Source organism: Buteo buteo, chromosome 21 (genome assembly GCF_964188355.1).
Source record: "Buteo buteo chromosome 21, bButBut1.hap1.1, whole genome shotgun sequence".
Classification (NCBI taxonomy): Eukaryota; Metazoa; Chordata; class Aves; order Accipitriformes; family Accipitridae; genus Buteo; species Buteo buteo.
The window spans coordinates 9,087,156-9,100,418 of record NC_134191.1 but is presented as its reverse complement, the minus strand read 5'-3'; the positions used below and the strand labels follow the sequence as shown (position 1 = coordinate 9,100,418).

General features: G+C 43.1%; 1 protein-coding gene across 12 annotated transcripts in view; it reads right to left on the bottom strand.

The window, feature by feature from the left end:
* Nucleotides 1–13,263, bottom strand: part of CADPS (calcium dependent secretion activator) — a 221,040-nt gene that overhangs the window by 44,048 nt on the left and 163,729 nt on the right. For 9 of the 12 annotated variants that reach the window (XM_075053380.1, XM_075053382.1, XM_075053379.1 and 6 more), the window contains 3 exons: nt 12,436–12,542; nt 6,647–6,803; nt 5,515–5,656 (listed from right to left, as the gene is read on the bottom strand). In XM_075053380.1, the coding sequence (XP_074909481.1) occupies nt 5,515–5,656; nt 6,647–6,803; nt 12,436–12,542 (406 nt within the window). Of the gene's footprint in view, nt 1–5,514; nt 5,657–6,646; nt 6,804–11,174; nt 11,184–12,435; nt 12,543–13,263 lie in introns of all 12 variants that reach the window. The other 3 variants (XM_075053381.1, XM_075053383.1, XM_075053389.1) reach the window with 3 other exon arrangements.

The following is a 13,263-nucleotide window of genomic DNA, read 5'->3' as shown; positions in this document are numbered from 1 at the left end:
GCACACTGGGACACAATCCATAGATGGTTTTACAGTCCCATTTGAGGAACAAAACCAGATGCTTCGATATCGTTTTCACCAGATTATTATTTGGGCTCAGTGAAAATGGAATCAGGACTTCAGGATTTCAGCTTCACCCTGCACTGCTGAAGTGACTGAAAGCTTTTCTGTTGATGTTCATGGGCACAGCTTCAGCGTTCAAACTTCCCGGCTCTCAGAGACCGCACCGGGACATGCCACATTAGGAGGTCTCTCCCATTCCCCTGGATTAAATTAGGTACTGTACAGGCAGCATTATCTGGACTCTTGGAAAACTATCAAATTATACACTATGTCTTTCAAGGAATATAAAAATCTTAGCAACTTCCTTGAGTCATGTTTTGAACTCCATTTTTTACTGCAAGTTTTATATATCAAAAACCAAAGTAATGGAATTGAGCTGGCTATACTGAATAAATATTTCCTAATGCAACAGAAGATTTGAACCACATCTCTGCAAGCTCAGCTTGTCATCAGTGGCACGTCTTAGGGAACAGACTTTATCCTCATTCTCCCTTTGTGAATAAAATCCCTTGTTGGGGAGGAACACCACAATCCAAAGTCTTTTTTAGTGGAAAAAATAAAAAAGTATGTTCTTGTTTTCTTTTGTTTCTATGATTCTTAGTAGATTTGACTTCACACTATCTGCTCGTTCTCTTTGTTAGGCAGTAAGCAGATAGGAGAATTGACTAACGTAACAAAGCTGTCCATTGTTTCCATTCATACTGTATCTGCTATTAAGATGATATGATTATTGAATGAGACACAGACTCCATAGTGATTGAGAGAGTGTTAAATCTTCAGAAATGGCAGTGCATGTGGTTAGATACTGATATGGAATAAATAAAGAAATAGCAAGAGGTGGACAACATATAAATGTATAAGGAAAAGCAACTTAAATAACTTAGCCAGATGGTAAATACATAAATCAGAGGACCTTTGGTTTTAATATTAAAATTCAAGAAGTGACAGTGTTATATTAATAAAAACACTGTATTAATAAAATATGACTTCTAGAGTAAACAGTATACTATATTCACACGGAAACATATTTCTTTTATACAACACATTATTTTGCTGATGCAAGGATATGTTGCAAGAATAAGTTAGTACTCTTAAAACAAAACAAAACAGCAAAATAATGGAGTATATTATGTTAACATACAGTAACTAATTTTAAAAATATTCTCCTGAATTGACATGCACAGTTTTGCAGGTTCAACCGATCTAATTATCTGACTAACAGTTGCAGTGAGACCTGTAAAAAATGATTAATATTACCAACAAATGTTCCAGCCTGCAGTTGCTCAGACCATAAAACTACAGGTCCAAGATGAGAAACTGTTTCTAGAAGCCAGCCATGCCTATTTAATATAGATGGCTAAATATAACCTCAGCCATCAGGCAGGGAATGTGGGCATTTGCATCAACAAGATGAGGGCTGTCTGATTTAAGACGACTCAGCTTCAGGACTGGATCCTGATATGTTTGATAAAAAGATGCATTCTCTGGAGCTGTACTGCTTGTTTTCTTGGCTTCTTCTGATTCACCCCTGTTTGTGTCTGTTAGCTGCGTAAACGGCTTTCACCTGTACTGCCTGCTGGGAAATTCTCAGTGCAAACAGACTGGCAATACACCCCTGGACAACATCCCAACGCTCACACTGTACTGTAGCACCCATCACAGAAAACAAGTCCAATTGCACAGGGGCCGCTCCTGTAGAGCTGCCCTAGTACTGAAAGGAGGGCAGAAAAATCACAGTATTTTTACTGAGTTGTCTCCTGGCTTCAGAATAGAGCTAAAAGAGACCCTTGTCCATACTTAAATGCTCAGTTCCTACGGGATGCCTGAAATGATTTAGTGATGGAAGGCGCAAACGCCTGTCTCTTCCATCACTATAAACACTTACTACCTTACTGCCTAGGCTGAGCAAATGCTCAAGAGCAGATCTTTTCACAAAAGCCTTGATGTGAAGCAAAGAGCTTGATAGTGAAGTAGGCAGTCAAATCTGTGCTCTTCCTGTGACTGACACCCAAAATAGTAACAAAAATACTCATTTTTCACTACAACGGTGCTTCTTTTAAGGGGAAACATTTTTCACTAGCGTTTTGTAGTAGTACAATCTTATAAAATGATTAGTATAATCATACTGTTCAAGTTCTTATTTTTATATTAATGATACATTTGTAAATAGTTTGCAAAAGGTTAGTGAGCAATTAATAGATGCTAAAGCCAGGACTACAGTGTGGTAGAGACAGCCATAGGTCAATAAGTAACGTCCTCGTCAAGCAATTGAAACTGGTTGTCATTGCACCGGCTTTAGCATTTGCTCAAAAAGATCTTTCAACACAGACACACACACAGAGACACACACACACACACACACACACACACACACGTGTCTGCTGGCTGCAAGATAAATCAGCGTTCTCCCAGAAGCTAGCATGAAAAAAACCCCATTGCAAACCCTACTTTTCCAAGACCTCTCAACTCACCAGAGAACAGACCTACTCTGTATCCTCCGTATTTGGATGACTGTGCGAAGGACAAGTGTTCCACATTTCTCTGCGTGGATTCATACAAGCACACCAGCTGCTCTAGCTATAGGGCACGGACCCCCTGCAAATTCAGCAGCTCTGCAGAGGCAGATTACATAGCCCTCATGAGCATATTTCATCGATGCTTTTTCCCCCCATGTTTTCAATACTTAACAGTATCTCTCTCACTGTTTGTGATTTCTATACCTAACTCCTCATAGCATAAGGTGCAGAGTATTCAGCAATGAAAATAGAAGAAATACATGCTTGCAAACTGCCATCTGGTCAGGTTATGAAGGGCTACGTATTTCAGCCTTGACTGCAAGCACGAGCATAGAGAAACCCTTTCAAAAGACTCCATGTTGTGGAATAATTTCTTGGTTAACAGCGGATAATAAGATTTCCTTCTCTCAATTAATTGTAGAGATCCAAAGCAGGACGAACAGTAAGCTCGGTGGAAAGGACAGCCACGATGATCTACCTTTCCGACCAACCCGAAGGCCTTTCTTCAAAGCAGAGGAAAGCCATGGGAAAACATAATGCAGTGTTTCCAATTCCCAAAAAGCTCTCCTGGAGAGGCAGCAATGGAAGGGCATGACTTGGATGGGAATTGACTGGTCCAAACTATTTGAGAATCAGTGGCCAAAAATTTAACTGTGCTGCAGTATGGACATGTGGGGGAAGAAGGCAGTAGATACAGGAGGGCAAATCAAACAAAGTAAGTCTCTGACCTGATTTTTTCTGCAAGTTCACTGTCGATCAGACAAAGAGGAGCAGGTGGTCTGCCCAGGAGGCAAAAGATGAAGGTGCCTGAACATTTAGTTCTGAACAGCCCATCAAAAGTGCCAGAAGATCCTAGGAACGAATGACACCCGTTTTTTCCCTTACACTGTATGTGCCACCCTCTGTGCATTCGCTGGTGCCTTCCTTCACCGGGTCACATCGCATTAAGCCAGCATTTGCAACTTGCACTTTTGTGTGCGAGACACAAGAACAAAATACCAACTAGTGCAAAAAACCCCGGAGTGCATCTTTTCACCAGATGGACACAAGGTTCTTGTGAAAAGCACCCACTTTCCTGCTGGAAGAAATCTTTTAAATACCCAAGTCTGTAAGACAGATAGTCCATCCTGGGCTTTTGCTTGAAACTGCAATGCTCAAAGCACTCTGGAACTGGAACTCCAGAACGGAATAACCATTACAAGAGAACTAAGAAAAGATATTTTACAATTATCAAAGATAACTTGAAAATAATAGATAATGGCATACCCAGGGACAAAGCATTTTGACAGGCAAGCACCACAGCCAAGTACTTATCGACATCTCTAGTTAAGCCACTAAAATAATTAAAAGCCAAAATGACGTCAGCTTCTGACAAAAGAAAAAAGCAGAACAAATTGCTTATTGACTGCTTGACTGAGGCGGACAGGTACACAGAGTTAACTGCCTCTGTTTCATAACAGACAAGGAAATACAAACATATTCGTTACTAAAGCAGAGCTCTGAAACTAAAGTTAATGCTAACTTCGAAGTGCAATTCTGCTTGAAGGAGTGGCTGTAAAAATGGCATTCTCCTACTCGAAAGATCTATTTCTTGTATGTTTTCTGGGTCACATCTGCTTATTTGAAACAAGATTTTTTAGGATTTTTAATCCTGTTAGCCTGCAGACCAAAGACAGCAAATGGAAAGTGAGAGAGGCTCCTGAATGCCAGCCACTTAACCCCACTCAAAACAGAGGGGATGATCAGGTGTCAAGAAAAGGCCTGAGATTTGGCAGGCACAATCCTTACGGATGCTGAGGATGCACAAGAAAGAAAGGAAAAAACCTGGGTACTCAGACTCCAGGTTGCATATGGGAGGCTGGCTGCTGAACAAAATCTCTTTTCCTTGTAAACGGAACATATTTGGTGTGAAAAGCCCTGAAAGACCACACGTTCTTTTATACAGCAACCTCCGAGAGTGCAGCGCCACTTAACTTTGCCTGGAGAATCACAAAAAAGCAGGGAAAATAGTCTCTCCAAGAGGTCACCTGGTCCCAATCCCCTGTCTGAGGCACCACCAGACAAATGTTGTTTGCAAAGGGTCAAACTTCCTCTTTTAATACCCTTATTAGAAGGAAAAGTCAGTTCTTTTCCTTTGTAGGATCTGACTTGGCTTTTTAGAGCAAGCGTGACAGAGTTCAGCAATGCTTCAAAACCTGTGAAATAACAACAGTAATCCAAAGCACATGTCACGTTTTTATCATTCACCAGCTCTTGAGTTCAATTTGGGTTTCTCTCAGGCTACTCATTCCTTGCTGGTAAATTCCTAGTTCTCCAAATTGAATAACTGATTCTGCTTGAATCACCTCTCCTGTGTTTCACCATGGTTTCTGCACACCTAATCCTACAGGCAAGGGAGCTGGGACCCGGCAGAGCTGCCCTGGGACACGGGGACACGTGCAGCCATCAGCCGCGGGGCTGACGTGAGAAGCACAACGCTGCACCATCGCTCCACGGGGTGGGTGGAAAAAAATGAGTATTGGGAAGAATAAGTACAGCAATGACTCACACAGGTTATTGGGCTGGACTGAACGCAGCGAAGCAAGTTTTTTTTGTTCTGAAAAGGAGCTATTCGAGTTCAAAAGCAGCACTGGAAAAGGCCTTTTAGAACGGGATCCAAAAAGCCATGCCAGCTAAGAAGGTTTTCACATTTTCATGCTTCCATGTCCAAAGGCACACGGTTCAAACTGAGGCAGCAATGCATTTTAAAAAGCAAATACCATTTCCCTCATTAACTTGAAAACCCTGAAGAGATCAGGCCTTCTATTTTTAGCATTAAACTAGAAAATCTAACGCACTTTCGGCATGTCCAGTCTAACGTTTGCTAATTCATCTCTGTATGAATCTCCATCCATTTGCACCCAAATTCCGATTGTATCAAAGGAGGTTTCCTTACTTTACTGGCTCCCATGACTCCCGCTCAAAGCCCCTGTGAATTGACTGTGCAATTGAGGACTCCATCAGATCGACATATCTAACAACAAGTGGAGCAAACAGGTCTTGGAGGTGTTTGTGGAATTTTCCATTGCACAAATTATCTAGAATAGATAAATAAAAGTATAGTAAGACACTACTGTTACTAGAACCTCTGTAACAAACCACAGCGTGGCACTTCATTACACAACGAATTTGTCAGCGAACAGGAAGAAACTTCAAGAACATAACAGGAGCTGGCATCAGTGTTCACGACAAAGACAGCAGGAATGGCTTCTTACTCCAAACAAATAAACAGACAACAAATCTTCTTTTCCATTAATGTCAAACTTACAAATACATCATTACTTCCTGTGAATAAAATGGATGTAAGAAATACAGCATGGCAAACATTATGGCTTTAGCAGGTAGGAGAATCATTTCTTCTCTGGTTACTCCCTACCATGATGCTGGAAATTGTTCCCTGAGGATAAGTCCCTGGCTTTTTCACGTGGTCTCAGAAAGCTGACTGGGGCCCTGGTCTGGGACCTAACTGAAGGCAATGCCAATTCTGCCACCAGCTCCCCGGGGAGCAGTCGGACCACCCGGGAGAGTGCCAAATCCTCCGGGTTTTGAAGGCATGGGCCCACGTGCTTTGGAGAAGAGCTTTATTTCGCAAAGCACTACTCTTCTGAACTACTCCTGCATCCATTTACTTTAACATTTTCCTCCCTTCAATAAAATCTTTTAAAGCAGGGACTGGTTTACTCCATGTTAAATAAATGCAGTACACACATATAAAACGATACACACATTTAATGACAGTGAGGTAGAGTACCTAATTCCCTGCTTATCAGGCAGCCATTATGAAGAGACTTGAGAAGATGAAGCAAAATAAAAGTTCAACTTCTCACCTTTGACTGAGGCATTTGATTTAAGGGGTGTCTGTGTGCTTTTTTCTAGTGGAAATGGAACAAAATCAAGCTGATGCTAGAAGAGTATGTACTGTAAATCTCTACCCATCTCAGTTCTCTGTGCAGTATGGAGAGGCTGAAAGTATTATCAGTAACCTGAGCTGCCCACTGAAAAAGAAATGATCAAAATACAATACATACAGTCACTACGGAGGGAATCGTTTAGAAGCTGAAAGAGCGGAAAGCTGTCCCAGGTGTCTGGGGGTTGCACCTCTAACGCAGCATCCATATCCACTGCAAACAGTGACAGGAAGGTCTCCGCGTGCTCAACCATTAAGTCTGACCACCAAGCAAAGGCCTTCAGAGTTGGTAGAAAAAGATAATAAAGAAGTATATTAGTTCTAATAAAGCACAGGGAAGGACGTTAGGCCACATATCGCAAGAAGAATGTGCATCCCATGGAAACTACCTTTATTGTAAAGAGAACAGTGCTTTAGAGTGCTAGTCTGCACAGACAGTGCTAATCGCAGGAATTAGGCACTGCTATTTTAATACAAAGGTTTCTTGTAGAGGATCTATTCAGAGCTCCACCATAAAGGCACGCAGCTGTAACGTGGCAGAGAAGGTTTTGTCTGTTCAATTTACAATAAATGACTTCATTCATCTTTAATTATGCTAATTATCAGAAAAAAACCCAACTCATTCTTATTCTAAAGTATAGAAATTTGGGAGTTTCTTCACTGTGCTTGTGGGTTTTCTGCTGTGTTTGTCAACAGTTTAAATTTTATTTGGATTCACTACTTCTATTTGCGTTGAAAAACTTGAAGCCTAAGACATTAAAATCTGTCCTAAATCACTCACACTCTCCTTTAGAGATATTTCAGACATCACCAGTCAAAGGTATTACAGCACTGTTCATTTTACATGTTTAGCTATACACATCCATAGAAACACACTACCACCTTCATAATGCTACTGACTAAGAAACCGATTACAAAGCTCTATTATCAACATGCCAAGATAAAAAAAAAAATCTACGGCAAGCCTATATTTTCACAGAGGCAGGAAAAAATGTATCTAAACTTGAAAACCAAAAAATATCAGTGAAGTAACTCATTCTCATGCACATGGGTCCTTAAATATCACTGTACGGGCTCTCTGACGTGACATTCACATCATACATGGCTCAGATGTGAATGCTGCAGACGCATGCATGCGTGTTTAGTAATCACTTCTGGCTGGGAACATGCAATATGAGAAGTGCTGTCCTTAGGACCATGTGCTGTCATTTTGAAGTGACAGGAAATTACTCAGGGACTTAAAGGATCTAAGAAACAGCTTTTCGGCACTTTGCAAGAAAAAGAAAACTCTAGCATAGGCACAAGACTGAAGATGAAACAGAAAAGACTGGGAATAGGTGAATTATTCAAAGGGGAACTGCCAGTCAGGGAGGGGTATTTTTTGCAGATTTTAGCAGACACGAATAAGCAGAATGGACTTCCACTTTCTCAGGGTTCAGTTTTGATTCACTGATGAAGACCTGCAGTGATGTGCAGAGCACAACTCTGGCTGCTGGTTCACTTGGCCATGGAGAGGGAGCAGTGCCCCAAATCCACGTTACTGCCATGGACCCCTTTAATTCTTCCTATTTTGGCCTGAATTCTCAGCTGCCAGTGATATCGGCAGGGGGTCTTTGGGACTATTCCCACCCCTTTGTTCCCCCAAAATATAAAGCAGACTGACATTGCCCCACTGTTATTCCATGAGTTGACACAAAACTGGTGTGAAGACACCAGCGCACAGGTTGGACGTAGCACTGGCCATTACGCGCCCAGAGCACATCCAGGATGTAAAATAACCAAAATAACCAAACGACACCCAAACCATTCTTAGTATTGGGCCTGCCCTGTCAGAGGGGTGAAGATGCCGATGAGGTGGGCTGTGCCACGCCAGCAGGTTACAGTGTCCCTGTGGTCACGGCACAGGGACAAGGTGGCCACGGCACGGGGACAAGGTGGCCATGCCGGGCTCCTTCGTCTGCAAACTGCTCCCAGCCCCACACAGGTGGAGGAAGCCGTCGGGCACCGCTGCAGCAGCACCTGAGCCCGGAAAGCTCAGAGACAGCGGTGAGGGAAGCCCTGGGCGTTTGCAGAGTCGTTAACTCTGGAAAAGGCAAACCCGAGGGGCTGAGCACGCGTGGCGATGCTCTTCGGGTCGTCCTCCCACGGTCGGCGCCGGTGTCCAAGGGAGCGCAGAGCCGGACGCCTGGGAATGCCGCATCGGGAGGCGTCAAACCGCTGCGAAACCGCACGGGGACCGAAAATGCCAAGACCCAGGTCTGTTCCCGATGCCTGCTCAGAGCTTCTCCCCCCAAGCGCAGGTGGGAAACGAGGGGATGCTGGGCAATGGGGCTGTTGGAGGGTCCTCTGAAAATGAGCAGCGCTCGCCGGTGGTTTTCGAGGAGGGTGCCGGGGCTCTCCTTGCAGTGGGGTGGTTTCTCTGGCTGTGCCTCTGCCTGCCGAGAGCCTGCCACGCTGCCTCCCCGTCGGGTACTGCCCACGGGTCTGCGGGCAAGGAGAGATCGCTACGAAGGACCAAAGGCAACCGGCATTTTGGGGGGCAGGAAAAGAGGGGAGGCCAGAGAATATCTTCTGCAACAAATGCCAACATAAACACCTTCAGAGTCCTGCAAGAAAAACCTGCTTCCATGAAAAAGGGGAAAAAAAGCTAGTTTTAAGAGAAATTATGAAGAAGAACACGTGATCATTTGTGGAAAAAAAATATGCCCAAACCAGTCACAGTTTCCCTTCTGCTGGAAAAGCCAAATTTTAGCTCTTTAAATCTCTAACTTATGTCAGTATCCTCAACCTCCTCCTCCCTAGTCTCGGTGAGCAGGACCTTCCTGCGGTGGGAGCGGTAACACCATACTTTGAAAATCTCCTTCAAGATGGTAACATTTCATTTATTTACCATCTACTTACCTGCTTTGCTCAAAACACAATGTAAAGGGGAAAAAAAAAGTGTGCTTTCCAGCCAAACACACCTATTATTGTATATTTTACACATGGATACACATGTATATATGTATGACCTCAAGGAGTTAAAATACATATATACATATACACATACGTATACATAGAGAGAGAAAACACAAGTTTAAAAATAGGTGAATGCCATCGTCTCTGGCATTTGTCATCAGTCATCCAGAGGAACAGAAAGGGAGGTGGGAGACATCTGATGGGAGAGATGACACAATGACAGAGACCTCCCGCTCTCACAGATTACAGACGTAGGCACACGGTTTCTGCTGCATTTCTGCCTGCGCTGGTTTGCTTCTCTCTTGTGGGTACGACAAACCCGACTGACTAAACACGGTACTGCTGTTGTAATGCTTTTTGAACATTTTCCGTGCTATCAGTATTATTTTCTGGGTTCTCTTTAGGGAGTCTGCCTGGATGTCCATGTGGGGAAAAGAGGGGCATGTTTTAACTGCAAAAACTGTTGGTTTTCAGTAAATTAAGGCGTTTCTTCAGTAAGCAGTGCAATTTAATTTTCTGCTGAACATCCAAAGTAGACTGAAGAGTCACACCTTGCAGGTCCAACCTTCTCCAGGTGAAAGGACAACATGTCAAAAAAACCTCGCCTGGAATAATTCGGGGAGGGGGGGGAAAGTGCAATACCTGAGCAATTCTCATTGCACAGTGAGATCTTAATGTGGCTACAATGCATAATAAAAATCAGTGATAAACCACCGAGCCTCTTCTCTTCTTCCTTTGGGTGCAATTCAAAGCGTGCAGAGAGCTGGCCAACTGCCTGTACAGTGCTGAAATGCCACAGCCACCCTCAGGACAGGGATTCAGTAACGTACCAACAGTGTGCCGGGCTTCTGGAGAGAGATGAATTTCACCCTTCCAGGTCACCGTTCAGAACAAGGGACCGGGATGCCTCCTATCTGTGTTGGCATTAACCTTCTGTCTCTAATCAAAACCCTGTGACACAAAAGATGCTGGAGAACAGTTTTGAGTCTTTCTCCTGGTGAGGATCTCGGCAGCCTGGCTGGCTGAACGCGACCGGCCCTGTAAAAGTCTACTATTTTCAAAATAACCTGCATTTTAAAAACAGCTCCTTCCCGGCTGGTTGTACATCCAGCCTGTGCTGGTGATGAGTGGAATAAAACACTCGTTATCCTTGGTCAGGTTATCACAGCTCATGCGCGAGCGCAGCGCTCTCAAGCAGCGCCTCGCTTTTGTAAAAATGAAGTTTATTTCACTCTTCACCCCGATATATTCTCTCTCTACATATAAATACTGTATATCCAGTACAAGGCACATACAGACAAAACCAGAGGAAGACCACTACCATTCTAGGCACTCGTGTCGTACTTAGTCCATCTCCACCACAGCGTAGTAGAGGTTGGGTGAATGCAAAACAACAGAGGTAACAACAGGCTGAGGAGAGAGTCCAGGCAGGTAGGGTTGTGTTGGGATGTAACTGCAGCGCTCGTAAAATATACCCATTGCTACATGCATGGACCGGACTACTATGCCACATTTACCCTCCTGTGTCAGGCTACCAGCTCTGCAAGCAGCCGACTCGAAGTTGCTGTTACTTGGTCAAAGTTACAGAAGCGAGGGCAACCCGGGTAAAATCCCAGTAGGAAACATGGCACTGAGAGGGCATGCACGAAATATGACGGGAGTGACTCGTTTCATTCGGTTTAGTCACATACCTCTTTCCCCTGCCAGGATCATCCAAGATTGAATGAACAGTAGAAAAACAGGGAGGAAATTTAAATATGCAATCAGGCATTAGTTGGGTGTTGTGGATTGTTGTGTATTATCAATAAGTTAAATTATACTGCAAATTTAATATACACTGGAATGATTTTTAGGTGATTGTGAAATTATTTATCAAATGCTTTTAATGCAGAATATAGTGAGTATATATATATATAAAAATGGGAAGGAAAAGAGAAAATAGTGAATGAGTGTTACATTACCTACAGTCATAAACAATAACTGCTCACTCCGAATTTCAAAATTCTTAACTTTTCAATATGTATCCAAGAGCACCAGGTTTATGGAGAACAGAGGGCTCAATCCTGCAAATACTTACATGGGTATGCAACGTCACTTGCTCGGGCAGAAATGTCCCGACGTGCTGAGAGCGGGACTACAGCCAGCAATGTCAGCTGCCTGTGGGGTCAAGTGTTTCCAGGATCAAGCCTCATGATTTTCTGGTCTATATTTGACATGGTTTCAGTGGTTTTAAAACATGAATCTTTTCGTTAAAGTGCTTTGAAGAGTTAAGAGTAGCTGTACTAGGCCTTAGATAACCCAAATAATGAGTAACAGAGAACAATTCATCCTAACCTCCATGACTAGTAATTGAGGTATTCCCAACAAGCCAATGCAGAAGAGGCCAAGAATAAACCAGGTGAGTTAACCATGTAGCGCAGGGGCCCAGGGAAACCCCTGAAAACAACCTGAACGCTCGGAAAGGGACAAAAAAATTACTTGTTTTGTTTTGTGGTGACCTTCCTTGCTCCAGCTTTGGACAGCAGGAGCAGTAAGCTGCTGCAGGGACCCCGCTAATGCTGTCTGGAGGCACAAACAGATGACATTACTTGGAAATACGACCTTTCTGAAAAGTGGACAGGCTTGCTCTCATATGTAGTTGGTGGTGAATATATTTGGCCAGATTCGGCTCCTGCTGGCGCTGTAGGAAAGGCTGCAGACTGACGCAGAGGAGAGCAGAGCTGAATTAATTCCTCCTTTAGCCCTCCCTCCCCTCTGCAAAAGCAAGCGTCCTGAACTGTACTTTGCCTTCATCGCACTCCAGCACCATTATTTAAGAATACTTTTGGCTTTTAAAGAAGACAAGCCAGCACCAGTTGGGAAGACATCACACAAATATACAAAGCTCCCAGCAAGCCACCGGAGCCTGCTGAAGACCTGGGGGACACGACCTCGCAGGGCACCGCTGCTCACCTCCGCATGGTGTTCTTCGTTTTGCTGTAGGACTTCAATTACCAATTCTGCCAGACGTATTGTATCTTCTAACTTTTTAGCTGGTGTGACTAACCGGCCTACATTTTCTGTAGTACAAGAACTCGAGTTAAAAGGGAGGCAGAATGAAAAGCTAGATGTACAGTAAGTTATTTTAGAGGTTTAAAAAAAATCCCATAATATTCTACAGCTTTAAAGATCTTTCATGCATATGTTAAATGCTTATATAATTAGTACTGAGCAAACCAGAAAGCCACATTCGTTATTATACTATGAAAATACAGTGCTCCAGCTCCAAATTTCACAATACTGTCAGAGTTGTTTTGCTTTATGGTGAGATGGTGGCACTTTATTAGCTCAAATAAGAACATCACATTCCCTAAAGACAGCATCTGGCCAATAATATACGAACAATATGTATCCTTCAATGTAGATGATGCTATTACAGAAATCATGTCTCTATAATTTTAGAATTCTTTGAAGAAGATCAATTTAAACAAATCTGTCTGTACTTTTAATAAATTGTCAGACTCGAGCAATTTAAATGTCACCTGCTACTGAAAGCAAAAATTGCAGGTCTGCCTTGCTCCAGGATTTAACTCCACAAGGGTCAAGGAGTTACGCATGCTGGAGGGAGTGGAAAGTGGTAAATCCCACTAGACGTTCATAGGTAAGATTTTTATGGGAAAAGAGATGCAACTTTACAGCAAAAACCCCGCAAACAAACCAACGAGTTTAAATCCTGGAGCGTGGTGTTTAGCTATGTTGAGCTATTTTGCAGCGTTTTCTGAAGACTTTTACAAATAATTA